This window comes from Podarcis muralis, chromosome 16 (assembly GCF_964188315.1).
Source record: "Podarcis muralis chromosome 16, rPodMur119.hap1.1, whole genome shotgun sequence".
Classification (NCBI taxonomy): Eukaryota; Metazoa; Chordata; class Lepidosauria; order Squamata; family Lacertidae; genus Podarcis; species Podarcis muralis.
The window spans coordinates 33,580,335-33,593,688 of NC_135670.1; the positions used below are offsets into that span (position 1 = coordinate 33,580,335).

A 13,354-nucleotide genomic window follows, 5' to 3' on the forward strand; every position below is an offset into this window, starting at 1 on the left:
CTGACAGCAAGAGGGGGATGGGCTTTTCTTGGACGATGGTGGACTTTCCCTCTTTGGAGGTTTTTTAAAGAGAGGTTGGGTGGCCATCTGTCACAGATGCTATGATCCCTGCATTGCAGGGGTTGGACTAGATGACTCTCATGGTACCTTCCAGTTCTATGAAAAGGTATCCCACACTTACCAGCACCTCTCTCTGTCACTTCTGTTGCAAAAAGTCCAATCTTTTTAGAAAGAAGATTTGTTGTGCAAGCAACAATAATTGTGCACCTTGAGTTTATCATTTTGCTACCTGAAAACAGTGACAATATGGAAGCAGTCTGTTTCTTTGTCCTGAACTGACCCCCTCTTTCTGCTTGGGGGGGGGGGGGCTTTTGGAATGAGACTTGTAAAAGACTTTGCTCCATTCCATTTGGAGCTGCAAAATTGACAGCACTTAGCAGGAAGCCAGATGTCTCAATGTTCTTCCCAAGTGTCAATTCTGTTAGCGTAAAAGTCAACTAGCCAAGAAGGGGATGGACAGAGCTGTTGCTTAGCAACCAGTTAGAGTGGCGTGATCTTCACTAAGGTAGACCATGCTCTGATTGGCTGTGTTGTTCTGAGGGAGTTGTCCCTGTTTGTTTTAGCTCAAATGTCTTCCTGCTATGTACAAGGCCTGAACTAAGAAAGAGGAAACCCCTCTGTTCCTTTCCTTTCAAGTTATATGCTGTTATTGTTCAGGTTGCCCAGTAAAGCATCATAAGGATTTCATTTCCCTCTGCAGTCTGCGTTCAGTGACTAACACTCTGCCACCTGCTAACAAAATCTGTCAGGTCTTTAAAAAAAAGAAAAAAGTGCTACAGCTGGCTGTTGAGATGAGTCTTGCCAAAGTTCCTGAAATGCTTATCAGCATGGGAGACTTGCCTGACCATACATTGCGTGGAGGAGCAGAAGGGACCAAAGAGGCCAAAATCAAACATGCAGGCCAAAATCAAACATGTAAGAAGCGAGTTGGATCACAGAACATGATTCTGTAAAGAAAAAGACTACTTCTGTGATTTGTTTGCTTGTTTGTACTCCTTATTGTAGGGCAGTTGCCCTTGGTGATATATTTTTTGTGTGACTTTGCATTTTGCTAGTCTATCACTACCCTGTGTATTCTTTGTTGAAGTGCACTTTGTACTGACATCGAGCCCAGGGGGAGGCATTGCCTGTCTGTTTCCTTCCTGCCCTGCGGAGAGCACAGCGTACAGAGTTTACAGAGAGGGATAGTATCTCTAGTCGGGGTACAGTCAGCGCTATTTTTCTAGAAGAAGAGGTGCCAGAGCTCACCACAAACACCTCCCTCGTTCTCTTAGAACAGCAATGGCACCCACCTGAAAAGTGTCTGAACTGAGTTTGGGCTGGGTTCCAACTAAATTTCAAGGCATATCCTGAAATTTCAAGGTATATTCTGGCATCTTATGTTGCTAAGGGACCAGTCTCATTCTCTCTCTTCCCGCACACACTTCCAGACCATGTTAGAAATTGAGATATGAAAGCTGGGAGCTAAACCTTAAGCCAAGGTTGTGCATGCAACAACGGAATGTCCAGGCACGCTTTTTTATAGCAAGAATACAGTGCTGAAAATGAATGAACTGCAGCTAAAATATTATGTTCACGTGGTCCAGTCCTTCCCCTGCGCACCCCCCCTAATATTCTTAAGAGGGTCTCTTCTCCAGTCTTCAGAGAGTAGCTGGAAGTGGGCAGACAAAAAAAGGTCCCCCCTTTCATAGTTGTGAAGTGTCCCTTATTTGAAGGGACAGTCCCTTATTCCAGCGCCATGTCCCGCTGCTGTCCCTTATTGATGGATGTCCCTTAAATGATGTCCCTAAATTTCAAAGGAAGCAGCTCCTCTCCCTGCCGGCCAGGGAGGAGGGAGGCTCCAACTGTGTTGCTTGGCTGTGTTGGTCACCCAATAAGAAGTCTAAGAACGACTGGGGGGTGGAGCTTGCATGCCTTGTGTGTGGCTAGTTAATGCAAGCTGAGGGGGTTTTTGAATGCTGGACGCCATTTTGTTGCACGTGCTGCTGCAAACTTTGCAGTGCAAAGCCAGGCCGGGGAGCCATCTTAAGTTGAGGCTGCATAGGCCTTGTGGTGCATGTGATTCAGATTCTATTCAGTTGAACCTCTGGTTACAAAGTTGGTTGGACAGTGTTCTCGAAGCTACCAGCATGAGTTTGACCAGACTGCAGGAGGACAGGAAGACTGGCGTGCTTGGAACAGGTGAGGCTGCAGGTCCCTTATTTTGGCTGCTGGTCCCTTATTTTCAAATCTGTAAGTTGACAGCTATGCCCCCTTTCCTTCCACTCTGCAGTTTTAATCTGAAATCTTAGGCACAGTACTGCGCCCGGAGCTCAGAAACTGTTTTCCCTAATGAAATTCCCCATCACAAAATGCGCCTAGAACAATGGGAGTTTTGAACATTGCTTCCAGAGTGGAATTCAATGGTGCAGTGACAAATTTCAGTTGTGCAGTTGAAATTGGTTTGGTTTTCTTCTGCAGCAAACCGGCTTTGCCTTCAAAACCAGCCCTTTTTGCAATCCAGAAAGTGACTGGAAAAGCCGTGGAAAGTGTGGGACGATTATTGGGCACAACAGTGTCTAATCTCCCTGCAAAAAAATCAGAACGAATCTTCAATAAACTGCCTATGTTGTCTAACCTCCACAGCAAACTTTGCGGGAACAAATCAGAGTGGATGTTCAATGAACAGATTTTACTCTCTCTACTGAATTGGGTTGTCTTTGCTGCCCCTGTCTGGCAAGAAATGAAATTTTTCAGAACCCCCTTTACCCTGCTTTTGAAACTTGAGGTGTCAGTTTTTTTAAGGATCCAGCTTATTTCTGTGATCATAAGTTGTTTAAAAGGACGCGGGTGGTGCTGTGGTCTAAACCACTGAACCTCTTGGGCTTGCTGATCAGAAGGTCGGCGGTTCGAATCCCTGCGATGGGGTGAGCTCCCATTGCTTGGTCCCAGCTCCTGCCAACCTAGCAGTTCGAAAGCACTTCAAAGTGCAAGTAGATAAATAGGTATCACTCTGGCGGGAAGGTAAACAGCGTTTCCGTGCACTGCTCTGGTTTCGCCAGAAGCGGCTTAGTCATGCTGGCCACATGACCCGGAAAAACTGTCTGCGGACAAACGCCGGCTCCCTCAGCCTGTAAAGCGAGATGAGCACTGCAACCAGAGTCGTCTGCGACTGGACTTAACCGTCAGGGGGTCCTTTATCCTGACCTTTTTAAAAGTTGTTTAAAACTGCTTTTAATATTGTGTTTTAAAGTTGTGCAACACCCTGGGACTTCAGAGGGAAGGACAGGTCATCAATAACAGAAATAATATTGAGTCTACAGGCTGAAAACGCAGGGAGGTCAATCTGTGTTTCAGATTGCATGATGGTTCACATCAGCATGGTTGCATGTGTTTCTGAGTGGGCAGAGATGGCTCTGTCTAGATAGCTTTACGTTTTCAAATCAAAACACATCAAAATGCAGGGTTTCTCAGGAAAGCACAGGGTAGGTGTGAACTGTGGCCACGATAACGCATGCACAGCTTCACAAGCCAGAGTTGGGGATGCACTGGTTGCAGGATTCCCAGTCGCACCTGAAGACGCCTGTGGGCTTCTGCACTCAAAGCAGATATCCTACCGCTGAGCTGTGGCCCTCCGCCAGCTGCATCTGTGATAGGAGCCTTTGAGGACGTCGCCACTTTCTGAAACAGATGTGCCAGGGCTGGATTTTTGGTCTCAGTCCTCCACACGTGGAACCACAACCACATTTTTGTAATGGTGCCTTTTTCCCTTTCCTTTTCACGATTACCATGCAAACAGAATCGGCCACCAACGTACCCAGCTTTTCGCCTCCCGCCTCTGCCCACTATAACCGACAGCACTTTCCTTCTTGCTGTCTTTCAAATGTCCAAAGCAATATAGACCTCTAAGGAATATTTCCGATGGCAAGATGAGAGTCTTTATTCTTTTTTTGGGGGGGGGGAGGGGGCGGTGTGGTGGGACAAGGAAGTGAGGAGACAAGGATGGTCGGGGAGTGAGAAACCCACAGATGCTGCTGTCAAAGCTCATTAACTTAAAATAACATTATTCTTTTTTTCATATTTTTTTTTACAAAAATAACCAGAAAGGGGAAATAAAATAAAATAGAGCCTGTTCACTTCTCATGGAGAATCTGAAACATTTTCCTTCACGTTCCTAGGAATGTTAACTGTGTCGCTCATTTTAACGGCGTGTTGCATCCTGTGATTTTGTTCTTTGTTTTGCTTTATTTCTAAAAAAACTATTTCATCCCTTTTATTTGCATCCCTGAATTGCTGCGGTATGTTCTGGTCCACCTGACACCCTCTGTCATAGTGATCTCTGAAGCTGTGCCGCTGTCCAAAGGCTGGCCAAGGCGAGGCCTACGCAGAGTCTGAGAGCTGAGCCGGATAAGGGCCACCCGGGAGAGGAAGACGTGCAGGAGCAGACTTCGCTCTCGGAGCGGCTCTCGTCGTGGTGCCCCTGTCTGGACCGGCCCCCTGTCCTGCTGCTCTCGGCCGGCTCAGGCGAATCCGCCTGCATGTCGCTGCACACCAGCCAGTCTCTGGCAATGGATTGTGGGTAACCGGGCTCAGCTTCCAAGTCACTGTCCATGACTTTCCAGTATTCTTTTCCCTTGAAGAAGTAGGTTGCCCCTGGAAAAGGAAGCAAAAGGGGAACCTGAGAAGAGCCTATCTGTCACGGAGCAAGACAGTCAGTACATCACACAGTTCAAAGCTGGAGTTAACTCTTTATTAGAAGAACATGATTTTCACAGACTCGGCTGGGTTTCAGTCCTAATGAGCACAGCAGCTCATACCCTGTAGGTCCTACGCCATGAAATCAGTTGCTGAGATTAGAAGTCTGCCTTCCTACAGCCATCTATGTCTCCTCCCCTCCAGGGCTTCTTCCAAGCAGTCAGAGACTGTGCCTGAGTGCAGTCTGTCTTTGCTCCACCCATTTCACCCCCTCCTGGTTTTGGGAGTCAGAGGGAGAGGGGGCCTGATGCAGCAGGAGGAGGGACACTTGTGACTCTTCATTAGCCTGATTCATTTCTGCCTCTTGACCTCCCTCCTCCCACTTGCCTGCTTCAGCTTCTGCCTCTGATTCTCGACTGCTGTCTGCCACATACTCCCCCAGCTCACTGAGCCCTGTTACCCCTTTAGCTTCCAATACCTCCTCTTCCTGGTCTTCTCCCTCTGACCACTCATCATTGTCCCACCACCGCTCCCCGGGCTCTGAGCTTTCTTCCCTTCATGGTTCCCCAACTGGTTCCTCCCATCACTCCTCTCTGCATCCAACAAGTCCATGCCACTTGCTGGACCTGATTCATCTAGTCTGGTCTCCTGTTCTTGCAGAGGACAACCAGATGCCTATGAGAAGTCCACAAGGAAGACTCAAGCAGAGTCCTCTTCCCTTGTCCCTATTCATTCATTCCCTTTTCTCAGAAACATGCGGACTGGAATCTTACTGTCTTTTCAGTGAAAGGGCAGTAGCCTTGTGTGCAGAAGGCCCCTGGCATATCTGGGCAGGGCTGGGTGGCACATCTGTCTGAAACCTTAGAGAGATGCTACTAGTCAATTTGGACCAGCCTTAGGTCCTCAGATGTTGGGTAACAACTCTCATCACCCCTAGCTATCAGGACCAGTGGTCAGGGATGATAGGAGTTGTAGTCCAACAACTACTGGGGACCCGAGGTTGGGAAAGGCTGCTATAGACAATAATAAGCTAAATGGTAGAGTATATGGAAATTAAGAAGAGTCCTACTGGATCAGGCCAAAGGCCCATCTAGTCCAACATCTTGTTCTCACATTGGCCGCCCAGATGCCTATGAACATGCTCAGTAGCCACAGAATGCTAGCTGACCTCTGGGTGGGGAGAAAGTTAAGGGGCTGAGCATGAAGGACAGAATGTTGGTTGACCCTTGAGAGGGGGAACGGAATGCAGTATCCTGGCAATGGGCATGGCCGGTACCCTGCATAGATGTGTTCCATGGGGCAACCTTTTGTTGTAGGCCCTGCATGCATACAGTAGTGCCCCGCAAGACGAATGCCTCGCAAGACGAAAAACTCGCTAGACGAAAGGGTTTTCCGTTTTTTGAGGTGCTTCGCAAGACGAATTTCCCTATGGGCTTGCTTCGCAAGATGAAACGTCTTGCGGGTTCTTGCGAGTTTGTTTCCTTTTTCTTAAAGCCGCTAAGCCGTTAATAGCCGCTCAGCCGCTAAGCCGTTAATAGCCGCTAAGCTGCTAATAGCCGCTAAGCCACTAAGCTGCTAATAGCCATGCTTCGCAAGACGAAAAAACCGCAAGACGAAGAGACTCGCGGAACGGATTAATTTCGTCTTGCGAGGCACCACTGTATTTGAAATATTGCAGATTTTTCAATTTGAGTTTGAATTTGCAAACTAAAGGCAGATAGACACATACAGTGGACGCTCGGGTTGCGAACGTGATCCATGCGGAATGCGTGTTTGTAACCCGCAGCTTTTGCAACCTGCATCTGTGCGTCTGCAAATGCGCGGGTTGCGATTTGGCGCTTCTGTGCGTGCGCAAAGCGTGATTTAGCACTTCTGTGCATGTGTGACTGCCGAAACCCGGAAGTAACCTGTTCCGGTACTTCCAGGTTTTGGCAGTCCGCAACCCGAAAAACACAACCTGAAGCAGACGCAACATGAGGTGACTGTACTTCATAGGTTCCATTGCACAATTATTCTCCCTCATACTAGGGTTGCCACCATTTAACCTGGCATCCTATGGACAGCCGGCCATTTCATGCATCCATGGATCAAAACAATTAGGCCATCAAGAGGTTTGCGTGTGCAGCTAGTTACACGGTGTTAATTATTTTAATTATTAAATACAAGTTGGGAGGCACATACACTCGTTCTGGCCTTTATATTGTAGCATTCTGAGCACAGGGTGAAGCCTCGCCAGCTTCGTGTATAGCCCCTCCCCCCTCCCATTTGATCCAGTGCTTAACACTTACCGTCGGACCACCGCGTGGCATCATCCAGCCCACTGGGGACCCCCTTCCACAACATGGTCTCCAAAGGATAGCCAGGATCCATCCTCCGCTCGTGGTCATCATAGCACCAGTAGAGAGTGTCCTTAAAGAAATAAGTCTTGTCATTCTGGGCCCAGGAAAATGCGGCGTCGATGCCTCCCGGCGGCAAGCCAAAATCCGAGATGGGCCGGGGGTAACCTTCCTCCACGTTATTGTCCTTGAAGACCCAGTATCTGTCCCCTGGGGAGAAGAAACAGACAGGTAGGTAGCAATGTCATTCCTGCTTCATAGCACAGAGCTAGCTTCTAAAAAAGAGAGAGGCTGTGGCAGTCTTTAGGTCTGAGTTCACAACACTCCAGGAGCAGCAAATGCCCAAAAGTTAAGCACATGCACGCGCACACACACCACTTGCTGAGGAGTCTGTTTTTATGAGGATGTGTGCATATGTTTGTGCTTTTCTACTGATGTTGTGTGTTTTTTTTATTGGCCAGGGGGAAGACATCCTTACTGGTGCATGAAGGCAAACATGTTCCCTTCTCACGAGCTTCTAGTTAATGCATATGTGAGTTTAAACCACAAGAGGGCACTCATTGTCTAGCAATCCAGCAAGCACTTGTTTGAAAGTCTCTCTAAGTTAACTTCAACCCTAGAAGCTGAACTATTTCGTTTGCTGTTCTCTACAGAGAAGAACTATGCTGTTTCTCTCCTCAGCCACTCATTGTGCAGATAGTTCCTGCATGAATAAAGCCTTTGAGCTCCAAAAACTGTGAGTGATCTTTTCAATTTAACTGACTCAGGCTGTAGGTATGGTAAAACTAGAAGCATCACCTTACTCTTATATGTCCACTCAGCTGCATCAATCTGCAGAACTGGACTGCTACAAGTGCCACGCAATGTCCATTTCACACTTGTAAGGAGGCATCTACTCTTTGGAACTCCCTGCCAATTGACATCAAGCAGTCACCTTCAGTGTACACTTTATAACACCTGCCAAAACCATTTTTATTCAGGCAAGCCTATCCATATATGTTTTAATCTGTCTTTGGTTATTTTTTATTTAAATTATATTTTGAATTCCTAACTTCCTGTTTCTAACTCTTTCAATCACAATTTTAATTAAAAATAAGTTTTTTAAGCACTTGGAGGTTTTTTGTACAAGCAAGTGATATATAAAATGGTTAAATAAAATGAGCTCAGCCTTTCCCAACTTGGTGCCTTCTAGATGTTGCTGGACTACAAAGCCCATCTTCTCTGACCAAATGGTCATTCTGGCTATGGCTGATGGAAGTCCAACAGCATCTAGGGGGTGCTAAGTTCGGGAAGGCTTGAGGAACTAAGCGTATGTCCTCTAATGAGTTTCTACAGTGTGTCTTCCTCCACAGCAATATTTTAGAATTTATAGTAACTGCATTTGGGCATAATGCTAGACCATGGTTTAGCCTCTCCACAGGACCCCACTTTCCATCTCTGTTTCCTGCAGCTACAAAGGAGGAGATCAGAAGTTTCTGCTATGGTTATCCATTAGCTGCAACTTAGCACTTTGTCCTAAACTGTGGTTAATCTTAAACATCCTTAATACCAGCTTCATAAACAATGGCTTGTCTTGTTTTCACTAACTAACCATAGTTTATCGTCCAGATTCAAATGACATGGCAAACTGTGGCAACTCAGAAATGGAAGCAAAGCTTTTCAATCTCGGCCTTGCAGTCAAGGGAAGCCTAGGCTTGTTCCAAACAAGCCCATTATCTGGAAGAATGTTCCCAACTCGCTTAATGGCCACCCTGTGAGATAAATGCATTGAGATGGAAATGAGAAACCTATGGGCCTCCAAATGTTGTTGGACTACAACTCCCATCCTCCCTGACCAGGGGCCATGCTGACTGAGGCTGATGGGAGTTGGAGTCCAACTCTCTAGCCCTGCTGTAAGGTAAGCAGAGTCTACCTAGACAACTTGGGGACGTCTGGAGGACTCAAGGTCAGGTAGGGCTGCTGTAAATTAAAATGCTGAGCCTCTTACTTAGATTATTAGCGGGAGATTTTGGAGTTGTTAATCTAGCAAAGAACACCTCCTTCCTACCTGCATAGACTAAGGCTAAGATGACAGCAGCCTTTCTCAACCTGTGGATTCCCCAGATGTTGTTGAACTACAACTCCCATCACCCCCAGCTAGCAAGGCCAGAGCTCAGGGATGATGGGAGTTGTAGTCCAACAACATCTGGGGACCCACAGATTGAGAACTGCTGGACTACAGTATTGTCTGGTGTGGGGGAAAGGAGGAGAAAGCAATCTCTGTCCCCTTCCACTGTTTTGGTTGGTTGGGGACCGAGGAGACTTCCCAAGGCTGTGTGTGTTTTGCCTTTCAGTTCTTGCTGGTTGTGGCTGTCCTTTCCCGATTAGCCAGTGGAGGGCAGCATTGCTCAGTCAACGAGCCAAGACCAGGCTCTCCTAACAATATCTTTGACACATGTATAATTCCATGTTTGTGTCGTGTTTCCAATAAAGAGGACTAATCCCTCTCCCCGTCAACTCCTGCCATGCCATCTGATTTCAAGGGGAAGAAGACAAAGATGCAATTTCTTATTGTGTCAGTGACTTTACGCAGAGGCTTTCTAGGTGAGTGAACTGCGGGGAGTTCACTTAGCAGTGGAGCACACATTGGCAAGCCTGTGTGTAATTGCCAGCCGCCGTTCTCAGATGCTGGCAGAACAAGGTGTCTGGGTCAGAAGGAGGGGTGGAGGAGAAGTTTGGTTCAGTTTGCACTTAAACCTGTGTGATTCCTAAATGAACCAAAATGCAGCAGTCCTTTGAAACTTGCACTTTTCTGAATTTTGCAATGCAGTTCTCTAGCCAAGTGGAAGTGAGACCTGGACCATAAAGAAGGCTGATCGTTGAAGAATTGATGCTTTTGAATTATGGTGCTGTAGGAGACTCTTGAGAGTCCCATGGACTGCAAGAAGATCATACCTATCCATTCTGAAGGAAATCAGCCCTGAGTGCTCACCAGAAGGACAGATCCTAAAGCTGAGACTCCAATACTTTGGCCACCTCATGAGAAGAGAAGACTCCCTGGAAAAGACCCTGATGTTGGGAAAGATGGAGGGCACAAGGAGAAGGGGATGACAGAGGACAAGATGGTTGGACAGTGTTCTTGAAGCTACCAACATGAGTTTGACCAAACTGCGGGAGGCAGTGGAAGACAGAAGTGCCTGGCGAGCTCTGGTCCATGGGGTCACGAAGAGTCGGACACGACTAAACGACTAAACAACAACAGCCAAGTGTCATGGGCTGGTGGATGCAGAGAAATGGTGTAAGGAACCAGCTGGGAAACCCCCAAGGGAAGAAGGTTCAGAGTCCTGGGATTGGTGGTGGGGCGATGATGAGTGGTCAGAGGCAGAAGAGGACTGGGAGGAGGAGGTAGCAGAAGAAGATGAAACAGGTTTTAGTGAGCAGGGAGAGTCTGTGGCAGAAAGAAGTCCAGAATTGGAGGCAGAAGCTGAAGCTGGGGAGGAGGGAGCCCAAAAGGCAGAGAGGAGTCAGACTAGTGAAGAGTAATGGGTGTTTCCTCCTCCTGCTGTGATAAGCTCCCTTTCTCACTGGTCTCCCGGAACTAGAAGAGGCATGAAAAAGGTGGAGGAAAGGTTGACTTCAGGCAGGAACAGTCTCTGATTGCTGGGGAAAAGCCCTGGAGCGGAGGGGAGTTAGATGGCTTTGGGAAGGTGGGGATTTTCAGTCTCGGAAACTGATCTACCTCTCTTTTAAATCAGAACCAGTGAAGGCGGTGAAGGTCCTGTGTGAGTGTCTGGAGGCGGTTGGAGGATGGATGGCGGTTAACAGATTGAGGTTGAATCCTGACAAGACAGAAGTACTGTTTTTGGGGGACAGGAGGCGGGCAGGTGTGGAGGATTCCCTGGTCCTGAGTGGGGTAACTGTGCCCCTGAAGGACCAGGAGCACAGCCTGGGAGTCATTTTGGACTCACAGCTGTCCATGGAGGCACAGGTCAAATCTGTGTCCAGGGCAGCTGTTTACCAGCTCCATCTGGTACGTAGGCTGAGACCCTATCTGTCTGCGGACTGTCTTGCCAGAGTGGTGCATGCTCTGGTTATCTCCCGCTTGGACTACTGCAATGCGCTCTACGTGGGGCTACCTTTGAAGGTGACCCGGAAACTGCAACTAATTCAGAATGCGGCAGCTAGACTGGTGACTGGGAGCGGCCGCTGAGACCATATAACACCGGTCTTGAAAGACCTACATTGGCTCCCAGTACGTTTCCGAGCACAATTCAAAGTGTTGGTGCTGATCTTTAAAGCCCTAAACGGCCTCAGTCCAGTATATCTGAAGGAGCGTCTCCACCCCCATCGTTCTGCCTGGACACTGAGGTCCAGCACCAAGGGCCTTCTGGCAGTTCCCTCACTGCGAGAAGCCAAGTTACAGGGAACCAGGCAGAGGGCCTTCTCAGCAGTGGCGCCCTCCCTGTGGAACGCCCTCCCACCAGATGTCAAAGAGAACAACAACTACCAGACTTTTAGAAGACATCTGAAGGCAGCCCTGTTTAGGGAAGCTTTTAATGTTTGATGTATTATAGTATTTTAATATTTTTTTGGAAGCCGCCCAGAGTGGCTGGGGAGGCCCAGCCAGATGGGCGGGGTATAAATAATAAATTATTATTATTATTATTATTATTATTATTATTATTATTATCCATGGGGCAAGACGTACTGGAGACGAGCTGCTGTGCTCATTAGGACTGGCACTCCACCAAGTCTGGGCAGATGGTGTTCTTGCTAATAAAGAGTTAACTCCAACCTGAACAGCGTGATGTACTGATTGGCTCACTCCTGTCATAAATAATGAGGTGTACAAAAAACTATATGCACAGTCATACCTCGGGTTAAATATGCTTCAGGTTGAGCGTTTTCAGGTTACGCTCTGCGGCAACCCGGAAGTAACGGAACGTGTTACTTCCGGGTTTCACCACTCACGCATGTGCAGACACTCAAAATGACGTCATGCACGCGCACGGAAGCGGTGAATCACGACCTGCGCATGCACAGACGTGGCCTGCGTTCGCTTCAGGATGCAAACGGGGCTCCGGAATGGATCCTGTTCACATCCAGAGGTACCACTGTACTGGAGTAAAGTGTGCACAAAAATGCATATATGAATAAAAATAGCATACAAAACTGCATTGCACTGGGGAAATTGTTTTGCGAAAATGTGTAGATTAGGCAAAATTGTTTTAGGATGGGAAAAAACAAGAAAGTGAAACTTAGATTTCCCCCCCCATCCAGAGTCAGAAGGAGTTGGTGAAATGTTGGCTGGAGGCATGTGGTGACAACACCCAGCACAAGCCAATGATGTCATCAATCCATGTCAAGTACTATTGGCCCCCACAGTGATGCTCTCAGGACAGGACTTGAGGGCATTTTGGAGTAAATGAAGTAATGAACATTACCATCTAAAGCTAGAGTGGGGAACCTGTGGCCTTCGAGATGATGTTGGAGTCCAGCACCCATCATCACTTCCCATTGGCTAGGCCCATGGGATTTGGAATGCTGTGAATGTGTGGAATGCCACAGGTTCTCCACCCCGATCTAAAAAGTGGCTTCCTTGCAAGACCATGCATTCCAAAGTCTAAAATTACCCAGGTGAGCCACAGCTCACCACAAGACATTAGCAACATGCAGCTGGGAAAGCCCAGGAGACTACTAGAGTGATGTTCAGCTTGATCATCTGGAATCAAACCAAAGCTTGTCATTTGAGACAAGTAATTTTCTTCCAGCTGAGCAATCTGTACTCTAAAGCTTAGAGATGAGGCTCAAAGAGGCTTAAACACAGTGGGGGGACAAAGAATCTGGGAATGCCAAAGAGGGGGTCACCTACAACTGTGTCAAATGCTTTCTCTTACCTTTGAAGAACACAATCTTGTGGTCGTGGGTTCTCTCATAAACAGCATCCACACTGTCCAGGTTCAGAGGCAGCCCCCGCCAGAAACGGTGGATCTGAGCTGGCTGGAGGGAGACCAGATGTTTGTTGCGAGTCAGTCTCCAGAAGTATTTGCCTGGATGAAGAGGCATTGGTTAGTAGGAGATTGTTATGTACTGAGTTGAATAGGATCCAAAATGCAGCAGTCTGATTGGTCCTAGAACAATAGGATCCAAAATGCAGCAGTCTGATTGGTCCTAGAACAATAGGATTCAGAATGCAGCAGTCTGATTGGTCCTAGAACAATAGGATTCAGAATGCAGCAGTCTGATTGGTCCTAGAACAATGCAGCAGTATGATTGGTCCACAGGAGCCACCCAATCCAGCTCCA

The 13,354-nt window shown here is 47.6% G+C and overlaps 1 protein-coding gene across 1 annotated transcript in view; it reads right to left on the reverse strand.

The window, feature by feature from the left end:
- Window positions 1-3,954: 3,954 nt before the first annotated feature.
- MMP17 (matrix metallopeptidase 17) overlaps window positions 3,955-13,354 on the reverse strand; it is a 167,025-nt gene continuing 157,625 nt past the window's right edge. The window contains exons 8-10 of the mRNA XM_028709424.2: window positions 12,947-13,099; window positions 7,023-7,280; window positions 3,955-4,692 (exon numbers count right to left, since the gene is read on the reverse strand). Coding sequence (XP_028565257.2) covers window positions 4,367-4,692; window positions 7,023-7,280; window positions 12,947-13,099 — 737 coding nt within the window. The 3' untranslated portion in view covers window positions 3,955-4,366. The remainder of the gene's footprint in view (window positions 4,693-7,022; window positions 7,281-12,946; window positions 13,100-13,354) is intronic.